Here is a 22465-nt window from a genome sequence, read left to right on the forward strand (position 1 = left end):
TGAGTACGTATGCCTGCTTGTGATTTTCAGAGGTCCGATATTGTTCTATGTACAATCCTTGTTTTAGTGATTGCGTGTAATATTCTAATTTTCTGAGATGGTGGATTTGGGGTTTTCATGAGCTGTAAGCCGTAATCATCGCAATGATGACACATCACGGCTTGAACTATCTTGCTTTGCATGGAATGAATCTATCTCATATATTAATTTCACCTTTTAAGTTGCATTACTAAAAAAATGAACTTTTGCACCATATTATAATATTTCGACTGTCACCCAGAAATCGTGCGGATGTGTTGCGTATTGTATTTCTTGCTCTTTTTTAAAATCAAGCTTTTTGCACCCAGAGGAGGAAAACTCATGACCCCTCGGTCATAAAAATGGCTGCTTTTGAGGCCAAAGTTTTTTTGAGACCAAATTGAAAAACCCAGGAGGGGACTTGATTTGGGGTGGAATTTCATGCTTAAAAAATGGTATTTCTTGCTGTTTTTAAAAACCAAGCTTTTTGGCACCCAGAGGAGGAAAACACCTGACCCCGCAGTCAGAGTAATGGGTGCTTCGGAGGCCAATTTTTTTTTGAGCCCAAATTCAAAAACGGACAAAGGGACGAGATTCCGGATGGATTTAACCACCAGAATGGGATTTTCTCATTCCCATCTCGTGCCCCCTCCTAATCCAATGGCGATGTCCGTTTTTGCTCTGTGAATTCATGGAGAGCTAATCCTAAGCCTACGTTGAATTTTCCCCAATGGGATTTTCCCATGTATTTGCCAGGAAACGTACGTAAGGCGGCTCGAAAGGTGTGCCCCCTCCAAACCGTATTGACGGGCTCCGAATCCGATCGCCATTTTGCTGATATACGTTAGCTATGGAATGTGTGACCCCTTGGATTTTTACTCCGTAGTGGTCTCCTCCGGAGAAAAGGCAATGAGAGCAATGACCCTCCCTGCCTGCTTCCATGTTTACTTTGCTTTTTTGAAGCCGCCAGGGAAGGTCACAAATGGCAACCCTGTGGCTGTGGGATGCTGGAACTATTTAAATGCAAGCCGACTGCCAAGCATCCGAATCATGATCCCATCATTGCAGCGGTGCTGCACCGGTGGGAGCTTCGAGGATCTGTTGTAAGTCCACTTGTTCGCCATCGCAACTTCGACGACGGGTAGTTAACTGAGGAATTCTTGTATCGGTCTTCCCTAAACCTTTCTGTTCTTTAAACTCTGCCAGTTCCCCTGACATTTTTTAGCATAGTACTGCTTGGTAATGAGCAACTTGAACTGTACGGCCCTTTTGTAAGTACCGATCCAGACTTGGTTGCAAATAGATAAGTATGATTTAAAAACCTTCAAAATCACACAGTTTATATTTATATAGTGCAACAAAAATAGTTAAGAATGCAAGAACTTTTACAGATTAAAAAAATAGTGTTTAAAACCATCTGATCTTAAAAATAGACAGTGAAGCTTAAAATACAACCGCGTTAGTTATTTTTTACTGCTTCTTGCCTGGGACAGGCATAACTATTAAGGAAAGGCTTCGTTTCTTAAAACAGACACTTCTGTAGAGGCTGCTCGTTCGTAGTTAAAGTCTAGTATAGTTTTGCCTCTGAGTGGTGAGCTCGAACGTTCTTGCTGGATCCATTCAACCAGTTTGGAACTAGAATGTACCAGAGAGTTACTTTGACTACCATTGGTTTGAGAGCAAACGTTATTCACTTCGGGGTTTTTGGTTTTGTGGTGGTTGATGTAAACCTTGTATTTCAGCAGAAGTATGAAGATAAAAACAAGGACAGATGCCACAATGATGCCTCCGATGATAATAATCATGGTCCCGCCGAGAAACTGTGCGTGGAGGGACTGACACTGCCGATATGCCTCCTCCGTGGTGAACTGCACACACCCGACCACCAGGGTCGCTGTCAGAGAAGTCACACCATCATCATAAACAGCAAGGACACACAGATCGTAGTCTCGCCCGGCAACGAGGTCGGTCAGGAAGAAAGACTTGCTAGAAGCCGGGATCATCCTGCAAGAGAAGGCAAATTCAGTCTATAGCAAGGAACGGCACAGCAACATCCCTCTCCGCTCCCGTGATTTCCCGAAAACCTAAAGGGATGAACAGGGGAGCCGTTGGCTATTTAGGCAGCGTAACTGTCCCTTGGTGGCCGTGTTGGTGTTAAAATGGCAAAGTCTACATTATGATATTCAAGTTGATGATGCATTCTTATTCTTACTTTGACAAAGCGACAATATAGTCTGTACATATATACGTATTTAAATTGCTGATTTTCAATTATGCAAAGGCCCGACATATAGGTTTTTCTCTGATTAACCTAGACGTGAAATTTACCCGAGGCCATATTTCACTTGCCATGGGAAGCAGAATTGGGACTAGTAAATTGGGGAAATTAACCAAGGAAGGAAGGAAGGGCTCTATCCCCAGTTCCTGTTAGGCAGTGGTGGGATTCAAATAATTTAACAACCGGCTCTGTGCGCGTGGCTAGGTGGGCGTGTGACTGGATGTGTGTGGGGCGGCACCTTGCTGTGAGTGATGTTGAGTTGGCCACGCCCACTCGGTCACATGACCGATGCTGCAAGACAGGCCGATTTCCTACCCCCTCTCTGTCCTTGAACAGACAAAATAAAAGCCCACCTAAAGATTACGACTGCCTGCAAATGCTGGCAAAAGGAGGCTAGGGGAAAAAAAGAGAAGGCCCGATGGAAAAGCCCAGTTTTCCACGCCACGCTGGATCAGGATGGGGAGGTGGGGGGAACAAAAAGCCTACAAAAAGCCTACTTTTCCTCCAGTGCTCGTGCAGGGAATCCCGGAAGCATCAGCCTGTTGCCTGCTTTTCACTCAAAGCAGCCCGGACTGAAAAATGCATGGCTGGGGTGGAGAAGCGGGCCTTAACAAGCTCCAAACTGTTGCTGCAAGCCTGAGTTCTCAGCACGAGAGCTGCAAGCCCAGCTCTGGCTGCAGGCATTCCATTGTGAGGGCAGGCATTTTCCAAGGCCGGTCATAAAGGGAAACAGAGATGAATGCGCTGAATACCGGACTTCCAGCTCTTGTGTGGGGAACCCAGGCTTCCAACTCAGTTTGGAGCTTGATCCTATAACCCAGCCATGCATTTTCCAGTCCGGACTGAAGCTGAAAAGCATCCTGTTGAGTCCCAATTCAGGGCTTCCCCATGCCTGGGGGGGGGGGGGGGGAGCACGGAGCTGTAACCATCGGAGCTGGCGAGCCCAACGGCAAGCAGGTCTGCAGCGATGGTGGTCGTGGTGGGACACGTCAGGACAGCACTGGCCTGAACCTCGTCAGCAGGCCATCCTCCTGGCTGGGTTTGGCCATGAGCGGCACCGGCAGGCAATGTGGTGTGTGGACGCGGAAGTCCCATCACCAACGTCCTGTTCTTCGCGCCGACAATGCACCCCATTGTCTGCCGATGCCGCTCACGGCCAGACCCAGCCAGGACAGGCTGCTGATGAACGGCAGATCGGCACTGTCCTGACATGTCCCACTGTCCTCCTGGCCCATCGTCGCCATTGCCACCCAGTTCTTCACACCAGCCGAAGCTGCTCAGAAGGCAGCTGCTTCAGCCTGTTCCTTTAAGGTACTTATAAAGGCAGTTTCCGAGGCAGGAAAAGTTCGGCCAAGTCGTCTCCTTCTCGGCCTCAAACATTCCCACACTTCCCAGAGCTTCCCGCTAGCCTCTGAATGCTGGCTGGGAAAACGTTCTCTCCTCCCTGGGTTTGACGCCGGGCCCCACTGGCAGGGAGGACACTTGCCCCACTGGTCGGGAGGCTGCTCACCTGCCTGGCCAGTGTCAGAAGAGAGGGAGGCATTAAAGTTTGGCCAAGTCTCCTCTTCTCAGCCTCACACACACACACACCTCATGGCATCGGACCTTCTGCAAGGAAACGGTGCGTGTACACACATCGTCTCCTCACAGAAGGTCCCAGCGCTGTGAGATGTGTTTGTGGGAAAGTTTGAGGAAAGCTCTGCCTTGGACTCTGATTTAATTTTGGATGATATTTGGAATGCTGACAGTATGTAGCAATGGCGAGTGAAGGCATGCTGCAATGGCGGGCGGATGTGATGAGGAGTGACTGGGCAAGGAAGGATGGGGGTTGCAGGGAGGGGAGGGACCATCCAGTGGCGTGATTTGCCGGTTCTCCGAACATGTAACATCCGGTTTGTCCGAACCAGTCTGAACCGGCTGAATCCCACCCGTTGTTATGCCTACACCCAGGAAGCAATTTCAGGAATTCTAGTCTTGTCTTAGGCATGAGGCTGGCTGGGTGACCTTGGGCCGGTCACTCTCTCTCAGCCCTAGTAAGAAGGCAAGGGGAAGCACGCAGTCCAAAAATGTGGCCAAAGAAATGACAGGGATTACTCCAGCAGTCACCAGAAATCATGGCACAAAAATGAAATGAAATTGATCGCCCTGTTTTTAGTACATTTCTCATCTATCCTGCATGAAGTTCTGGTTTAAAAGGAACGTGGGGAACGGAGAACCCTGGCTTGGATTTTCCCTTTTGAGTAGGCATCGCTTCTCTCTTCTGCCTCTTGATGATCTTCCTCCTACCCTCCCAACTCATTCTGTGAGAAGGCATCAAGCGAGCGGTGCCCAGTTTTATACCTCTGATTGTTGAACTTCCCACCGCTGCCATCTTGCCAGAAATAAACTTGAAACAAGCCTGGCAGGAATGCGTACCTGTACACCAGGATATCATCAGCAGAGCTGTTGTACTGGATTTGGAACATTCGCATCCCAGGAATATGGTGCTGCGAAGGCCACTGGATGAGGGCAGAGGACGAGGTCAGCTCAGCAATGGCCACTTTCCTCTCTTGGCGAGATTTGGTTTCATTAGAGAAGCTGGACTTGGCTGAGATGAGGATATCCGATGGACCCGTCTCAGCTTCTTTGCCAGAGTTTGTGCTGTTAGCAAGATGAGGATATGGGCTGACCAGAAGTTCAACTGGTGCAGTGGACTCCCCTGCAGCATTGGATGCTATACAGGTATACATACCCTGGTCTTCTATAGAAGTCACTAAAATATCCAAAGTCCCATTCTCATAGGAAATTGTTCGGGAAGTGTTGGAGACCAATTTTCCTCCTGGTGAAATCCAGCGCATGTATGGTTCTGGATCACCCATTGCTCTACACTTCAAGGAGACACTCTGTCCTTCTGTGATCACTTGCTTTGCTGTTCTGCGAGTAATCATTGGTGGTTCACAGACAAATTCCTCCTCCTTAATAGACCAGAAATACTTGCCCATCAGCTCGGGTGGGGAGGCACAGGTTTCCAGGTCGTCTTCCCTAGTTAGGCGTCGTAGCCACACTAGCTCACAGTTACAGTGTAGCGGGTTCCCTCCAAAGCTAAATACCAGAGACGATAGAGGGGTACCCTTGGGCTTGGCATAGACAGGGATGCGGGAGAAAAGAGGGTCGGGGGGGATCTTCCTCAGCTGGTTAGAAGTCATGTCCAGCCGAGCCAGTTTGTGAAGGTCGGAGAAGATGCCTTCAGGAACAAAATCTATGAGGTTATGATCCAAACTAATAGTGTTGGCATTGGAAAGCCTCCCAACAGTTTCCCAGGGGACCTTAACAAGATTATTATAGGATAGATCCAGATCCTCAATTATGTCAATGAAATCATCAAAAGATCCAGGTGAAATATAATGTAACTGGTTGTTACTGAGAATTAAGTGGCGAAGGTTGATCAACCCTTTGAAGTGATCCTCGTCAATATAAGTGAGGCGGTTACTATCCAGGTGTAATGCATGAAGACCTTTAAGATCAAAAAATGCATAAGGCATAATATGACTGATTGTATTTCGTGATAGTGTTAAATGGATCAGGTCTGTCATGTTTGCAAAATCCTTCCTTCGCAAAGTCGTGATGAAATTATCCATCAGTCGGAGTTCTGCTGTCTGTCGGTCAATGGCAGGAGGAACAAAAAGCAGCCCATTCTTTGTGCAGAGAATGGTGATAGATGGGGACACTCTCTGGCAGCTGCAGCGCATGGGACACATCAGGGCTCTCACAGCCATGGTGCTCGTCATCAGAAGGCAGAAGACCAACTTTTCCATGGTAAGATATAAAGGACACCTAAAAAAAAAAGAAATGGACAAATCCATGAATGCGAATTTGAGCCAAACATGCTTTAAACATGAAAAAAATAAGGGAAAGCAGCATTTGCCTGGGGATCTATTTAGCTACTCCTACATCGGGCTAATTTTTCAGCTAATCTATCTGCTGTGGACATTTAAAAAAATAGCCTGACACTGAAAGATGACTGTGGTTGGAGTCCAGAATTTCATTCTGAGCTACTCTGGCCTCTTGAATTGCTTTCTACATAAAACAGAGTTTAAGATTTTAAAAGAAGGCCATATAATTATAAAATCATAGGGAGAGGAAGGGACTGCAATCCCCTTCCCAGGGCAGGGAGAGGGAGGGAGGGAGGGAGGGAGGGAGGGAGGGAGGGAGAGAGAGAGAGAGAGAGAGAGAGAGAGAGAGAGAGAGAGGAGAGAGAGAGAGATAAATTGTTCTGCGCATGGACAGAACTAAAAAAAAAGATGGCAGCAGCTACAGCGTAACTGGGGAACCGGTTCGGGGGTGTGGCCAGACTGGGTTGCTGCTGGTTCTGCGGCCCAGGCCACCATACCACTACCGGTTCAGCTGAACTGGGCCGAACCGGTAGGAACCCACCTCTGATCTTCACTCACCAGACATACTGAACTTGTAAACCCCCAAAATGCTAAGCCCCTCACAAAACCTGAATGTTGCCTTGGTGCCATTACAAAAACAAAAACAAAAACCCATCCTGGAGCAACTGGAACAATCCAGAGAAGGGAGGTAGGTGGGGTTTCACTTTCCTTTCTTCAGAACCTGCCCCATCATCTGTGGAAAAGACATTAAGCTGCTACAAAATAAAAATGCTAATTTATCCCACCCCAAGGGCCTCTAGGCCATGCATACTTTTTGACTGACAACCAGGTCTTCTTCCCATCTCGTCCGCTTCACTGCGAGATGATTCTTTCCAAACCAGAAGCTCAATGTTGCCTCAGACCTCAGCTCAGTAAAGTGCTCTGTCCTTTTTTTGCTGTAAAGCCACAGCAGCCTAATTTCTTCTGCTATCAGTGGACCCACGCATTCCCTACAAGATGAGCTTGCGCAAAATATTTTCCCATGCCTCATAAACAAATCTCTTCCTCTACAGACTGAAATCCCCCAGTTCTACTTCTAATTTCCTTATCGTTACAATTTTGTAAGAAAATTAACTTGAAAATCTTCGCTTTTAACAGCTGGCTGAACAACTGAATGTGACTTCTGAAACAGCAAAATCACAATTTGTCCCATCTTTGATTCAAGTACGCCCACACCCCAGAAAAGTCCACCAAGCAATTAATCGCATAATTTTCAAGCCTGGCAGACATGTCACCGTGCCGTGATTACTCCAAGCGCAGCTTCAGAACCTCTGTTCAGGTACAAGCTGTGAATAGAACAGGCCTGCCCACTGGGGGATCCAGCATCCTTGCTTCTGTGATCCGAAAGGATTTCTGTGATGCTGGACTATCTCCACCACCTGCTTTCCAGAGAAACTTCCCTCTCAGCTTCTTGCAAGCAGATTGGCCAGGCCTTCTGCACTATTAAACTCTTCATAACATCCCTTTTTATGGATGATCTTTTTCCCAGAACAGAATCACCTTGACGCGGGGATCTTAAGGCTATATCGACCTTTGATTATTCGAATGGAAGCCCAAGCGCTTCCCTTTAGAATCAGCAGGAACACAACCGTTCGCCTCCTACAGATCTGCAGGGAAAGGCTGTTCCCAAGAAAAGGCCTTGATGGCGAAGCCCCATCTCCAACGTGCCCACCTTGGACTTCTCAAGGCTGGTGCTCCACGCAGGGAGATTCCACTTGAGGCAGTCTGTCTTAATCCTGCTCTATGGGATGTTAGTCGGGCACCATTTGGAGTGCTGGGTCGAGTTCTGTAGACTTAACTTTAACTTAACTTTATTCAATTTCTAGACCGCCCCTCTCTCAGAAGAGACTCGGGGCGGTGTACAGTCATATTAAAACAATTGAACAATAAATATACATAGTATAAATATAAGATAAATAAAATAAATATAGGACTGGAGGAGGTAGCAATAGTTCACTGTACAAATTTAGTTTTAGTTAGATTAAAATTTTAAAAATTTAAAAAACATTAACCCTAAAAACTATCCCAGATAAAAATATCCGCCAGGAGGTAGGAATGGAACTATAGATGGGCCAGGCCGGCTAATTGAAACAGGTGAGTCTTAAGTTTAAGACCTCACTTAAAAAAACACATGGATAAAATTGAGCGAGTCCAGAGAAGGGCAGCAAAACGGTGCAAAGTCTGAGAGAGAAAACGTATTAGGAGAGATCGAAGGAACTAAGCCTGGAGGACAGAAGGGAAAGGGGGCATGTGACTGAAACCTTTACATATATTAAGGGTGGGAGTAAGATTCTAGAAGGCAGCATTTTCAATATTAAAATATTGACATCTTATTGAAATACTTCAATATTTCAGTTTTCTATGTTTCTAGCTTCTCTTTCCTCATTCCAGAAATAGGGAAGTTTTGTGTTCTACCACTAAGCTTCTCTGAGCAGTGGGGAGACATCAGCTCCACATTCTGAAGGGACAGAGAACAACATAGCAACCTTTTGACCAGACAGAGAAATAGCACTGGCAGACGGGAGGAAAGAGGCAAGGTAAGTAGAGATCCTGCTCTTACTTTTTAAGTATTCCTCAAGTTCACTGCTAAATGAGGTCCAGCCATGCATCTACTTCCTTCAGAAGCTCCTTCCTGTTGTATGTACTTGATGTGATAAGTCTTCTACACAAACTTGCATTTTTTCCGCTAACCCAGCAGTTCTAGTGGTCTTGGAGGAAGTCATTCTCCCTGCAATTACAGAGACCATTCTTTTGCACTGGAATTCTATTAGAGCAGAGACTTTGCTGGGTGATGGAACAGGTTGCAATAAAAAGGGCTGCGTATGAACACATGCATGTATTTCTGTTTGCCTGCCCATCTCAGCCATAGGTAAATCCAGGCAGTAAACACAATTAAAAACATCAGCATAATAAGAAAAATGTAAACCTCATAAATGTATTTTAATATCTTTAGTTCTGCATAGGGTAGCACTGCCCCCGACAGACCCAGTACACAACTCCCAACTCCTCCTCAAAGAGCAAGTGGCAGTGGTGGCTAGAAGAGCCTTTGTGCAACTTGGAGTTGTGTACCAGTTGTTCCTTTTTCTGGATTGGGAATCCCTGCATTCAGTCACTCAGACTCTAGTGATCTCTCGCTTGGACTAGTGCAATGTGCTCTTCATGGGGTTACCCTTGAAGAGTATTTGGAAGCTACAAATGGCTCTGAATGCAGCTGCGTGGACAGTTCCAGGGGACCCCAACGCTGTTATGTAAATTTCACTGGTTACCCATTTGCTTCCAAGTCTGATTCAACGTGTTTAAAGGTGTTATCACCTTTAAAGCCCTTTATGGCAGGTGTCCAAGTTACCTGAGGATCCTTCTCACCCCAATGGAATTGGCTCACCATCAACGCCAGCAGAAAGGGCATGCGGCAGACCCTGTTGACCAAGGAATTTGGCCTGGCGGTGTCCAGATGAGATGAGCCTTTTCTGCTGCAGCCTTTGGAACCCCACAGTCCTTGGGGTGAGATCTGCCCCCATCCTTCTGTAAAGGTCTTAAAACCTGGATTAGCCAGTTGGCCTGGAGCCTGGATGGGTGCCTGACATCCTGTCGTTACTAGATTAACTTCCCCCCTCTGCTCTATTATTCCCCTGCCCCATCTCCACTATTTCAGCTATTTCCTGTTAATTTTATTGCATTTATTGTCTCATTGTTTTATTGCTTTAACGTTTATACTAATATCTATGCCATATATCTTATGGCATTGTAAGCCACCCAGAGTTGTGTGACAGCGAGATGGGTGCTGGATAAATGTAATAAATAAATAAATAAATAAATAAGCAGGGAAGCAAATTAAAATGCAAGCAAGGAAAAATCCATCTGTAATAAATTAATACTTCACTGGCTCAACTAAACAGATGAGCAAAGGCCCAGGGTGAGTTTGTCCTCTTCAAAGGTGGAAGGTAATTGATCTCTTCAGCACTTTGGAGTAAACCAGCTGCAGCTGCCATTCCAATGGAAAAAAGAGACTCGTGTGTGACATCACAGCACAATCCATGCCCTTATGAAACTGCACCCTTATGCAAATATATCAACTGCAATGTGACATCCTGAAGTCTGTTTTTGCACTCCACACGCACCCCCGCAGATGTTGATGAGAGGATTCTCCACTGCAGACTTCATTACTCCAGCTGCAAAGCCACAATTAATGCCAACTATCTGGAATTAACACCCTGACCCTGCACTGGTTTTCATGGCCCTTCATCAGAAATTAAGTAAAAAGACAGAGCAAAACTAGAAGCACCCAACTACTGTAGCAGTTACAATTCTAAATGTCACGATCCCACTCCCCACGTAAGCTTTTGTTAAAGCATATACAATATGCAGCAACCAACCAGATGCTTCTTTTGGGAAGCCTTCAAACAGGATACAAGCAGGAGACCTGGGCTCCCTCAGGTTCCCCAGCAGCTACTCCCCACAAGGCTGCCAGTGTGACCAGAGGCCGTTGCTTACTTATTGCCTGGCTTTCACTCTTCTTCTAAAGCTAAGTCCTTGGCCCTGACTAACCTTCCAACAGAAAATTAATACCCCTTCATCTGTTTCAAGCCTCCCGCTGGATAATAATTGATCTGGAACGCTAAAGGGATGCATTGCTGAAGACTATCAAGCATCTGGTGGTCAAGATGGCACTTTTCCCTTTTCTAGCACTGAGACCAAAAGCATGAACTGCCATCTGTTTACAAGGGAGAAAACTTCCTCCTACCAGAAACAAGCCTGTTTAATAATGATACAACAAGACCACCTATTTAGGTAGCTGACTCTGCGGTTCTATGCTCAGTGCTCTTCGGAGAGTACCAACACTTCTATGCAAAACAGGCCATTTATTTCATCAAATAAATAGACTGTGCTTCAGAAAGAGGAAGAGAGGAGCAATCACAAATATGAGACACTGATAATTCACACTTTGCCAGAATTTTACCTGCTCCTCTTTTGGATCCAATGTATTTTCTTCCTACACTTCCCCATGCAACAAAGCTTTAACCTTCTTTTGCTCAAACTCTATCATTGATGCTTGGAGCCATTTCAACTTGCTGGTCTTTTTTGATAAGTTGATGGCAAATGCCTTTTTCAGACAGCTGTCCCAAGCAGGAAAGATGAAAGTGCCCAAGAAGCTCCAATCTCCACTCCATATTTGAAAGTCAGGAGCTGCCTTCTTACAGAATATGGAACAAAGATCAGGTGGGACACCAAAGAACCAATTTACGATTCACCTTAGAAGTGCTGCATGCCACTCATTCCATTATGGCAGCTCAGCTGCCAAAGATATCAATGTGCACCTTGTATGTTTTTAGCTAAAAATTATTCAAAAGGGAATTTGCAAATTGAAAGCAACCCTGCTACAGTCATTGTCATTGTAGTGGGATAATGCAAAATTGAAGGAATAAGATTGCCTTCTAAAATGAATGTAATCTTGAAATGGGGGATGTTACACAAGAAACAAGGGAGGGAGGGGCTGAGGCTCAGCCGGTGGATGGGAGAGAGGATGCAACAGCTAGAAGACTCAGATCACAAAAGTGATTTGGAACACTATTGCAATTGTTGCCATAATGTTTTTTTATGGAAGTGATACAAAACAAATGATTGAAACATACTGATGATTTTGTGTCAAATTTTAAACTGCTAACACTTAAGTAAATGCTGATATTTTTCTATCATTGTTTGTAAGTTGCAAGACCGGGGGGGGGGGGGCTTCTGCCCCTGCACGATGTAGCTGTCAAAATGTTTTATACCCTATAACCCTTTTTCCCTGAAAACTTTTTAAAAACCAATAAAAATTTGAATAACTAAAATGAATGTAATCTTTACTTATTTTAACTCTGTTACATTTCATCCAATATTTCAAAGTATCGATGAAGATTAAACTCTTGCACCTCTTGAATGCAAAGCTTCCTCCCACAAAACATCAGGCTCCAGTGCAGAAAAAAATCTACAACTCCCTGGTTGACAGGCTGCCCAGCTCCATCTCTACAAACAGCTCCTGCTGTGCCTGGGTTTGAAACTGACATTCCAGGGAAGGACATGGGAAAGAGGAGGAAGTGAGAAAGCCCCAAACATAAAACAACAGTGGATTAGATCAAAACAGGGGATTGACTTAGACTTATACACCATTTCATTGTGCCTTATAGCCCTCTCTAAGTGTACAGAGTCAGCATTTGGCCCCCACAAGCACCAAGTAGCCAAGACTTGCCCTTCCTTTTCTTTGCAATCTTTCTTCTTCCAAACAGAATTCTACCTGGATTTTGGAAACTGCTCCTTTTGGCCCCTGCTGCTTATCACCAACAGGTTGTATACAGGGGAGTTGTTACCCTGTTTCCCCGAAAAGAAGACCTCCCTGGATAATAAGCCCAATCGGGCTTTTGAGTGCATGCGCTAAAATAAGCCCTCCCCTGAAAATATTGCAACCCAGCAGCAGCCATGAGGTGATCATGCTCGCCACCTCCTGTGCCTCAAAAATAATAAAGCCTCCCCGAAAATAAGGTCAAGCACTTATTTCGAGAGTCAAAAGAAAATAACCTGTCTTAATTTGGGGAAAACATGGTATTACTACTCTTTTATTTATTTCTCAAGTATTTTTAGCGTACCTGTGGCAAACCCCCCCCCCCATTATTTTCAAGCTACAGGCTAACCTCTCTGGACCAATGGCATATCTGAATTTTGAAAGTAGATTTTGTCCCTCTTAGCAACCCACAGAGGCATATAACCCCCCTTCCCCAAACCAATAATATTCAGGAAAGCAACTCAGTAAATCAATCAATAGCAGGATGTATCTCTGTTCAATGCCTAGCCCACATTTTTTAATTAACACCTAGAAGAGAGACAAGCTCTTCCTATTTACATTTTGTGAGCTGTGAGATAAGAAATTTCCAGCTCAAGGTGTTTTAAAGAACGAGGTACTTATAAAACTGTTATCTAGAAGGATACTTATTATTTGTGTTCTTTAGAGATTATGTGATTCTCAATTCCTTACACAACATAATAGAGAATTGAAACAAAATTCGCCCTTCAAGATGCAAAAGAATAACAAAAAACCTACATCAACAACAGAATGCACAATATAACTATTAATTTTTATTTTATTTTTAGAAAATGTACAAAAGTTCAGAATAGTTACATGGTAAAGTAACTACTTTTTCTACTTATTGCTATAAATCAGTTTTTAAAAAAGGTCACATAAAAATCACTAGATGAGCAAAAGGGATGCTGATCGTTAGTCGTTCCCAATTATCCCAAAAGTGCTTTATCAAAAGGCAATTGGAGTTTGTTTTTTCCTTGAAAATATTTCATTTCTCATCCAAGAAGCTTCTTCAGTTCCGATTGAATGGAGGGGGGGGGAATGGAAGGATTTATATTCCTTGCAATCATCTGGCAGTTATCACTCTCTCTGAGAGTCATTGAGGCCACTTGGGGGTTCATCTATCCCCTCAGGGTCCCTGAATCAGAATGCAAATGAGTGTGGACCCTTCTTGGTACTGCTAAAAAGACTGTGTTGTAAACAGGAGATGGGTGGCGTCGTATCCCTCCCCTTCTGTTGAGGGAGGGCTGTTCAATGTTAATGTGGATGGCTTCTTTGACTCCTCTTTCAAACTAATAGTCTTCCCTGTCCAGAATGTGGCCTTTGCTGTGGCCTTTGTCTTTCAAATGCAAGTGGATTGCTGAATCTTGTCCTAATGTTTGTTCTCCTATGTTGTGCCATGCATTTATGGAGTGGTTGTTTTGTTTCTCCAGTGTACAGATCTCCATGTGTCTCACTATATTCTACTGCATATATCACATTGCTGAGTTTATGTCTGGGTGTTTTATGCTTGGGATGGACAAGCTTCTGCCTGACCTGTGTGTGTGTGTGTGTTCTGTAATCAACTCTGCAATGTCAGTTCTGTGGACTGAGACATTCAGTTCACATGGGAAGATGTCTAGCTTTCCTGGACTGAGCACTACACATGAAGAAAAACAGAAGCCTTAACACTGATGCTTACATAACCCCCACAACCCCACCCCCACAGATCAGTATTTACATTTTGATTCTTACTGGAGCACAAAATGAGAGTGATCAGAACCTTACACCACTGGGCCGAAGATTTGTCTGTCAGTAAAGTGGGAAAAGAAAAAGAACTAAACTAAGAACTTGTGGCTATTCCAACTGGGCCTTCATCAAATCCAAAAAAAAAAAAAGATCCAGCAGAAGTTCCTCCATAACAGACAAAGAAGAGAACAACAAACAAAGCAACATTATCATGCCCTATGTTGCAGGAATATCTGAAAAGCTCAGGAGGATTTTCAACTAACACTATATAAATGCACACTTTAAACCTCATAATATACTAAGGCAGAAGCTTCTCCACCCCAATGACAAAACACCAAACATAAACTGAGCAATGTGATATATGCAATACAATGCAATGTGAGACACGTACAGATCTGTACATTGGAGAAACAAAGCAATGGTGAAAAAAGTAAGGTTCTACATTCAGGCAAGAAAAACCAAATGCGCAGGTATAAAATAGGTGATATTTGACTCAATAGTAGTAACTGCAAGAGGGATCTTGGAGTCCTAGTAGACAACCACTTATGAGCCAGCAGTGTGCTGCAGTTGCCAAAAAAGCCAACAACAGATCTAATCTGAATTAATATTATAGAATAAAGATAACAAAGTGTGTTACTATTACATTAATAAGGCCTTGCTAAGACCACACTTTAAATATTGCCTCCAGTTTTGGTCACCATGTTATAAAAGAGATATTGAGACTCTTTTAGAAAGAGTGCAGAGAAGAGCAACGAACATGATTAAGGGATTGGAGCCTAAAACATATGAGGAACAGTTGCAGGATTTAGTATATCTAATTTAATGAAATGAAGGATTAGAGGTGATATGATAGCAGTTATCCAATATTTGAGGGGTGCAGGTTTGAGCAGCAGGTTGGACTAGAAGACCTCCAAAGGCCCTTCCAACTCTGTTATTCTGTTAACTACTTCAGAAATGCACAGGAGAGCAAACCCATCAGTACAAGATTCAGTGGTCCTTCTGCATTTGAAAGACAAAGATCACTTTTTTGAGGACACATTCTAAAGAGGTCATCTACATTAAAATTGAACAGCCTTCTCTCAACAGAAGGGGAGGGATAGGACATCTATCTGGCGCCATTTATCTCCTGTTTACAACACATTCATTTCAGCAGTTCTAAGAAGGCCCCATACCCATTTGCTCTCTGATTCAGGTGACCCTTAGGGCAGATAAAACCCCAAGTAGCCTCAATGATTCCCAATGCTAACAACCAGATGACTGCAAGGAATATGAATACTTCCACCACCACCACCCCATTCAGTCAGAATTTAAGATGCTTCTTGGATGAGAAGCAAAAGGTCTTTAAGGAAAAAAACAAAGAAAGTGCAATTGTCTCTTGAAAAAGCACCTTTGGGACAACCATAACCCGCATGACTGAGTCTTCACAGATATTCAGCTCCCAATTCTTTTTCCTGGATTGCATGCTTGTCAGCCTAGATTCACACTGTCAACAAGGTATAGTTTTCAAGCCAGTTCCAGACCCTGCACACATCTCTCTCTTTTCCACCTGCTCTCCTTCTCATGCAAACAGCATTCTCAAAGCCCATAAATGCAGAAAATGAGCTGAAGGCCAGCTCTGCCCAAATAACTTCCCCAAAATAGGAGCTTCATGTATGTTCACTGCCTTGTATTACTTATAAAATAATAAATGCAGAATATTGCTATAAAAGTCCAATAAATAAATAAACTTTCCAAGAACTCAGATTTCTGAATTACAAGGTGTAGCCACAAAAATGCAGGTTTCAGGAGAGGACCACTGAGGACCAATTTATCAATGGGTCAGGTGGCATCTTTGGCAAGGAACTCTTTCTTTTTGACTTGCCCATTCTTCTTGCTTCCAATTAAGCCCACCTACACCTGCACTCCTTCACTAGGGCAACAATCTGTCAAATGATGTGAAAAATAGTCAACATTTTTGCACAAGTCTCAGCATCTGATTTTACAAAGAAAAAAAAACATTTTTAAGCTGACAATCCTAGCAAAGAGCAGGACCAAGTGCTGGGATCTTGGAATTTGACTGGGCAGGTGATCCAATATACTTTTCCGGTGTTTGAAGGATACTGAAATTCCCAGGACAGTTGCTGTGAGGAGAGGGTTTTGACTAATCATAAATACACTTTTCTTGTAGAGCACCTGAGGGTTAGAGCTATCAGGCTCAGGGAACACTGGCTAGATTTAGGAGGGGTAGGAAATAGCTTGAAGCATGATTTCCCAGCTCAAAAACAGAGCAGTAAAGATTGATGCCCAAGGTAAACCTGGCATCAGAAAATCCACTGGGCCCTGAAAATTACAGCCTTCCCATCCCACGGAAATGGCTCTTAATAAGCAAATAAATGCTGACAATATAGCTTTTCCTGCACAATTGTCAAGTAAATACAAATTTCCAAAAAGTCTCTGGAGTCTCAAAAGCAGCACCCTTCTCCTCCTGAAAAGCAAGATGGGACTAATAGGAAGCCTTATACTTTGAAGATTGACAGTCTATCAAAAAACAAGAGAGTTGTTATGTATTAACAACTTATTTACATTACGTATTATGTATATAGCACTGATGGCGAACCTTTTTCGCCAAAAACATGTGTGGGGGTGCCCACCCCATAATTTAATACCCCCCCTGCGCCATGCCTCCTGCACATGTGCGCATGACACACTCACCCACCCCGCCCCACACAAGCGCACACGGCTTTCTTGGAGTATGGGGAGGGGGAAACCAACTTTTCCCGCTCCCTCCCCTTGAGGCCCTTCGGAGGGCAGAAACGGCCCATTTTCCAACTTCCAGTGGACCCGGTAGGTCTGTTTTTCGCCCTCCCCAGGCTCCAGAGGCTTTCTAGGAGCCTGGGGAGGGCAAAAAATGGCCCAACACGCAAACCAGAAGTTCGGGAATGGACTTCCGGGTTGCCCTCTGGGCCGTTTTTCTCCCTCCAGAGGCTTCCCTGAAGTCCGTTCCCGAACTGACAGGGCAACGCCTTGCGTGCCCTCAGAAATGACTCGCCGTGCCACCTGTGGCATGCGTGCCATTGGTTCGCCATTATGGATATATAGTTATGGTAAGGGGGATTAACCTTTAGATGACCCTGACTTTTAAACTGGGCTAAAATGAAACTAACCTTTGCATTATCTTAATTGTTAGATTGCACAAAAGTGAAACTAACCTTTACATGACTCCAACTGCTGGAAGGAAGTTCAGAACAATTATATGGAGGTGGGCTTTTTCTAGTTTATGATTGGTTAAGGCCCTGTGGGCGTAGAGCAGTGATGGTGAAGCTTTTGTGGCTCGCGTGCCAAAGGTGGGGGAAGCACAGGGGGGTCCTGCATGGGCATGCCACACCCATAGTGCTATGCGCACCCCAGCATGCAACCGTGCCAGGCTAGTGCTCCCCCCCCCCATTTTTGGTGTGCTTTTTTCGCCCTCCCCAGACTCCAGATGCTTTATAGGAGCCTGGGGAGGGCGAAAACAGCCTACACTTCCCCCCTCCCAGAGGCCCTCCGGAGGCTTCAGGAGCTTCACTATAGAAGCTTCCCTGAAGCCTCCGGAGCGCGAAAAGCGGGCCCTATGGGCAAACTGGAAGTTCGGGAACAGACCTCCGGTTTGCTCGTAGGGTCATTTTTTGCTCTCCGGAGTCTTCAGGGAAGCTTCTATAGTGAAGTATGTTCCTGAATGTCCGGTTTCCCCTTAGGGCCAGTTTTTCATGCTCCGGAGGCTTCAGGGAAGCTCCTGAAGCCTCTGGAGAGCGAGAAATGGCCTCAAAAGAAGGCCGAAGTCAGCTGGCCAGCATGTGCATGCAATGCCTTGCGTGCCCGGACAAAGGGCTCCTCCATATGCCACCTGTGGCACGCGTGCCATAGGTTCGCCATCACGGGCCTAGAGTATAAATGACAGGCATTAGCCTGCAGTTCCTCAATTCCATTTTTGAGTCAATAAAAGCTGTTGCAGCTATGCTGGTCTGGTTCTTGCCTACTGAAGCCCACTACACAACAATAGTGTTCTTCATTGTGGTAACAATGAGAAATATTCTGAAAAGAGAAACCCACCTACTGTTACAGGTAGTCCTTGATTTACAACCATTCATTTATTGACCGCTCAAATGTACAATGGCACTGAACAAAGTGACTTATGATCAGTTCTTACACTTATGACCATTGCAGCATCCTCACAGTCATGTTATCAAACTTCAGGTGTTTGTCAACCGACATGTGTTTACAAAGGTTGCAGCATCCTGTGTTTAAAGCCCAGATTGTTCTAAGCAGGAAAACCTCAACATTCAGTTTCAGTCATAGAGCCAGTTAAGCAAGGGGTGATGAACTCCTTTGGCTGAAGGTGTTAGGTACCCATCTATTGGAGATGCTTCATTTTTGATGGGCAAAATAACCTCTTCCTGTTCTATGATTTTGTGGCTGTGGCTGTAAGAGAGAAAAGCCGCCAGACTTTCTTGAGCTCTCCAGAAGCAATTACTAGAAATGCCATTGGGGGTGGGGGAGCATTAAAGTCAGTTGAAATTTGAATAGCTGCAAGTACCCCCATTTCAGCTGACCAGGGAACCCTGTGGAGCAAGTGTTAAGCCTATTTGGGAAACTAAAAACAGACCCAAAGCCTTGCTGTGGTCCTTGAGAGGTAGCAAACCTCATACTCCCTCACACTGATGATGTTGCCTAATTGGGTACTGAAATGTCTGGAAGCAAACAACCAAGCACCAAGGTTTCCACACTTGAACCCAGATGGAGGAAACCTTGGTTGTAGTTAGAATTTATGCACATATCCTACTTGGGCACAATTTGCAGCTAAATTATAGTTCTTAATTGAGGAAATTCAAATAGCTCTTACCCTGGCCTAATGACACTTAGAAATTCATTAAAAACATGGTTGTTCTTCCAGCCCTTGGTGGTTGTGAAGACCTTATATGTTTGGCTTCTGATTTGTTTTGTTTTTTAAAATTGGTCTTGCAATCGCTCTTTAGGCAACTTACCATTATCTTAGACGTCTCTTAATGTATCTGCAGCTGCTAAGTGGTGCAGAGGATGCCAAAAGGGTTGGTTTCCATGCTGATCCAATGCAAATGGATAAATGCAGGATACAAATAAATAAATGAAGGCCAGTTTTCAGCACAAACACTCAAGGCCTAAAGACAGGCTCTGAATGAAGAAGGCACTCCTTGTGAAAATGATGCCTATATCTTTTCAAATAGAGGTGGGTGGGTGTCTCCCTCCCTCCCTCCCTCCCTCCCTCCCTGCCTCCCCCTGGTCGATTGCGTCTGCACATAAGTACTCCAGTGAGCCAACAACTCCACACACCACAGAATCTGAGGCCTGCTGCAGGAAAGAGATGGGCCCACCTCCTTCCCATAGGTCTCGCGTTCCCACAGGAGTGTCACAGGAATCAAAAAACCAACCCAACTCTTTGGCCAGGAGCAGCAGAAGCAGAAGCAGCAGCAGGGCAAGGGAGCTGAAGCTAAGGCCCTTCATAGAACAACGTGTGCTGCCCTATGAGATCCATGAGGGAAAAATCTCTGGTGGCTGGCTTGGGAAAGAGGCTGGCCTCTAGCAGGTGAAGCCTTGGAAACAGGTGGGTGGGTGTATTTCTTCATTAAGCCACACCCATCTTCACATTTCAACCCACCCTTTTTTCTTTCTTTAGGAGGAGTTGCTGCTATGGTAGTTATATTCTTGATCTATGCCATTATTGATACAGCGTGTATTTGCTTAAAGGTTAGACAATCCTAAAACGTTTGAAAAGAAAAACCACAACCTTCTATTCTGTTCCACACAGAAAATATAAAAAGCAGGAATGGCACATGACTCTGTCAGGCCCCATCCTGCCAGCTGAGCAGAGAACAGAGACCCTGGCTGACAACCCGCAGAACTCGGAGCCGCACAGGACCTGTCCTCCCGTGCACACCGGTCCAGGAGCGAGCTGGCGGCAAGCGTCACTCGAGGGTCCCCGCTATTTCAGCTGGGGAGGAGCAAGAGAGGAAGGTCCCTCCTTCCCTTGATGACACCAAGAATCACCGCAGCAGCTTTCTCAGTCCAGCCGCCGGTTTGAAGCCATCCTTTGACAGGCACAACCCCCTTCCCCGCACACTGGCGGGAGAAACCCACGACCTGGACATGGTTGCCCAGCGGAGGAGGGGTCCCCCAGACGGATGCCGGAACGCTCCCACCGCGCTTTCAAGCCGGCCTGGGCCAAAGACGGCAAATGAGACTCGCTTCGCCTGCCCAAGGATGCGGTACCCAGACCGGCGCGGCTCCCGGCTACAAAGCTGCCCCACGGAGAGGCCCTGGTCCGAGACCTGCAAAAGGCGGAGAGGCCGAGCAGCTTCCGCAAGTGAAGGCCAAGAGAAGACGCAGCGAGCGCCAGTGGCGAAGGCGCCCCAGCGAAGCTGGAGACTAGATGCGTCCCACACCGACCGGCTTCTCTTGGCGGCGAAGGCCGGCCCCGGCGTTTTCCGCCTCCCGACGGGGCGCTGCGCTGCCCCGCTCGTCGTGAGAGCCCCGGTTCTCCGACTCGGGCCGAAGCTACCTCCGCGCCACAGGGGAAGCAAGCGCTCCCCACCTCAGAGCAGCCCCCCAGATTGGCCAGTAGGGGCCACGCGTGAGCTGCTGACAAGAGCTCAGCCCCCTCGGAGGAAGCCTGGCACGAGTGGAAAGAGGCCGTTTCGCCAGCAGCAAGAGCGCGCACACGCACACACACCCCGAGCTTCGAAGCGCCTCCTCCTCCCTTTTCACCGCTTCACAACCACGGGGCCCGGGGGAAGGCAGCCGCGGCCGCCCTGGGAAACCCGGAACACGCTTAATGCTCCCGCTGAAGCCCCGCCCCGCCTTCCCCGCAGCCAGGAGCGAAAGGACCGCAACCGCCCCCCCTTAGGACGCCGCCCTCGCCTCCCTGCTCACCTTGAGGCCTGCCATCAGTCGGAAAGGGGTCCGCCCTACCTGCCCCCGGCCCCTTGCCGGCGACGACGGCCCTCCCCGCACGGAGAGTGCGCAAGAGGAAGTCGCTCGCCTCCGTCGAGGTTCGGCACGCTGGCCTGGAAGCCCTCCGCCCCGGCGGCTCCTTGGTCTGCTCCACAAAGGTTGACCCGCCACCGGGATGACAGGCGGCGACTGCGCAATTCTAGGCGAAGGTGGGCTGCCGCCGCGACGCCCCTCTGGCCGCGCGCTTTTACCTGGCCCGACGGCCGCCCTTCGCGGCCGCGCCTCCTCTGCGCGCCTGAGTTGGTAGGCGAGGCTGGCCATGCGCTCGCCCGGAGAAGCTCCTCCTGCCGGCTCGTCACGCGCGCGGCACCGTCCGCCGGCGCTACGCCTGCTTCGTTCGGCAGCCCCCTCTTCCGACGAGGCCAACTGGGGGGCGCCGCCCCCTCTCGCGGCTCGTTCCCCTCCGACGCTCCCGCGCGATCGCCGCGGCAGAGCACGTTCGGTAGCCACCCCCCGGACGGTCCACGCAAAGCGCTAAGGAAGCCAGTCCGCGGCCGTCACGGCGGAAGGATTTCCAGACGCTCGGCTGCTGAGTTGGGCAGCTGCAGCGAATGCGTCGCCGCCTCTGAAGGAAACCGCTGCCAGAAGACGGGGGAGCAGGAGAGGGCGCGGAAGGGGACGGGTCGTAGAAGCAAACCAACCGACGGCTGCGTTGAGGTTCGCAGGATTTCTGGCGATCCTACGCTTGGTGCGCCCGTGTTTCTCTGCTGTGCCCCCCACACGCGCGCGCGCGCGCGCGCCGGTGGTGCTGGGAGCAGTATATGGTCCGGAGATGTATATGTCTAGTCTAAGGAAGAGCCCGACTAGGGGTGATATCCCAATATCTAAGGGGCTGCCACAAAGAAGGGGAGGTCTTATTCTCCCAAGCACCTGAAGGCAGGACAAGAAGCAAGGGATAGAAAGTTGTACCCTAGGAGGAATTTCCTGGCAGTGAGAACAATTAACCAGTGGAGCTTTCCTCCAGAAGTTGTGGATTCTCCATTACTGAAGGTCTTCAGGAAGAGACCGGACTACCCCTTGTCTGAAATGGTCTAGAGCAGCAGTTCCCAACCTTTCCAGTTCCAAAGGCTGATGGGGGAGAAGGGGATGATTTCGTTTGCACTCTTGCCCACTGCTTATGCGGCCTGGTTCCCAACAGGCTGCGGCTGCAGACTGGAGGTTGGGGGCCCCTGGTCCCCTGTTTGAGCAGGAGGCTGC

The 22465-nt window shown here is 46.9% G+C and overlaps 1 protein-coding gene across 3 annotated transcripts; it reads right to left on the reverse strand.

The window, feature by feature from the left end:
- Nucleotides 1-1346: 1346 nt before the first annotated feature.
- LOC309396857 (leucine-rich repeat and fibronectin type III domain-containing protein 1-like protein) lies at nucleotides 1347-21655 on the reverse strand. 3 transcript variants are annotated; one of them, XM_081962356.1, is made up of 3 exons: nucleotides 21460-21655; nucleotides 4712-6109; nucleotides 1347-2022 (listed from the first exon to the last, which is right to left on the reverse strand). In XM_081962356.1, exons 2-3 carry the CDS (start codon nucleotides 6088-6090, stop codon nucleotides 1521-1523), a joined length of 1881 nt encoding a protein of 626 aa, XP_081818482.1. In that variant the 5' UTR covers nucleotides 6091-6109; nucleotides 21460-21655; the 3' UTR covers nucleotides 1347-1520. The 3 variants fall into 3 exon arrangements, with proteins under 3 accessions (XP_081818482.1, XP_081818481.1, XP_081818483.1); XM_081962355.1 differs by having other exon boundaries at nucleotides 21188-21654; XM_081962357.1 differs by lacking the exon at nucleotides 21460-21655 and adding an exon at nucleotides 8768-9581.
- Between the last annotated feature and the right edge of the window lie 810 nt (nucleotides 21656-22465).

This window comes from Natrix helvetica, assembly GCF_964273705.1.
Source record: "Natrix helvetica genome assembly, chromosome: 9".
NCBI classification, from domain to species: domain Eukaryota; kingdom Metazoa; phylum Chordata; class Lepidosauria; order Squamata; family Natricidae; genus Natrix; species Natrix helvetica.

Excerpts from the sequence above, each read along its gene's own strand:
- LOC309396857 (XM_081962356.1), bottom strand. The coding sequence starts at position 6,090 with ATGGAAAAGTTGGTCTTCTGCCTTCTGATGACGAGCACCATGGCTGTG. Across the intron at positions 2,023-4,711 it reads GATGATATCCTGGTGTACAG|GATGATCCCGGCTTCTAGCA; the intron begins GTACGCATTCCT and ends CTTCTCTTGCAG.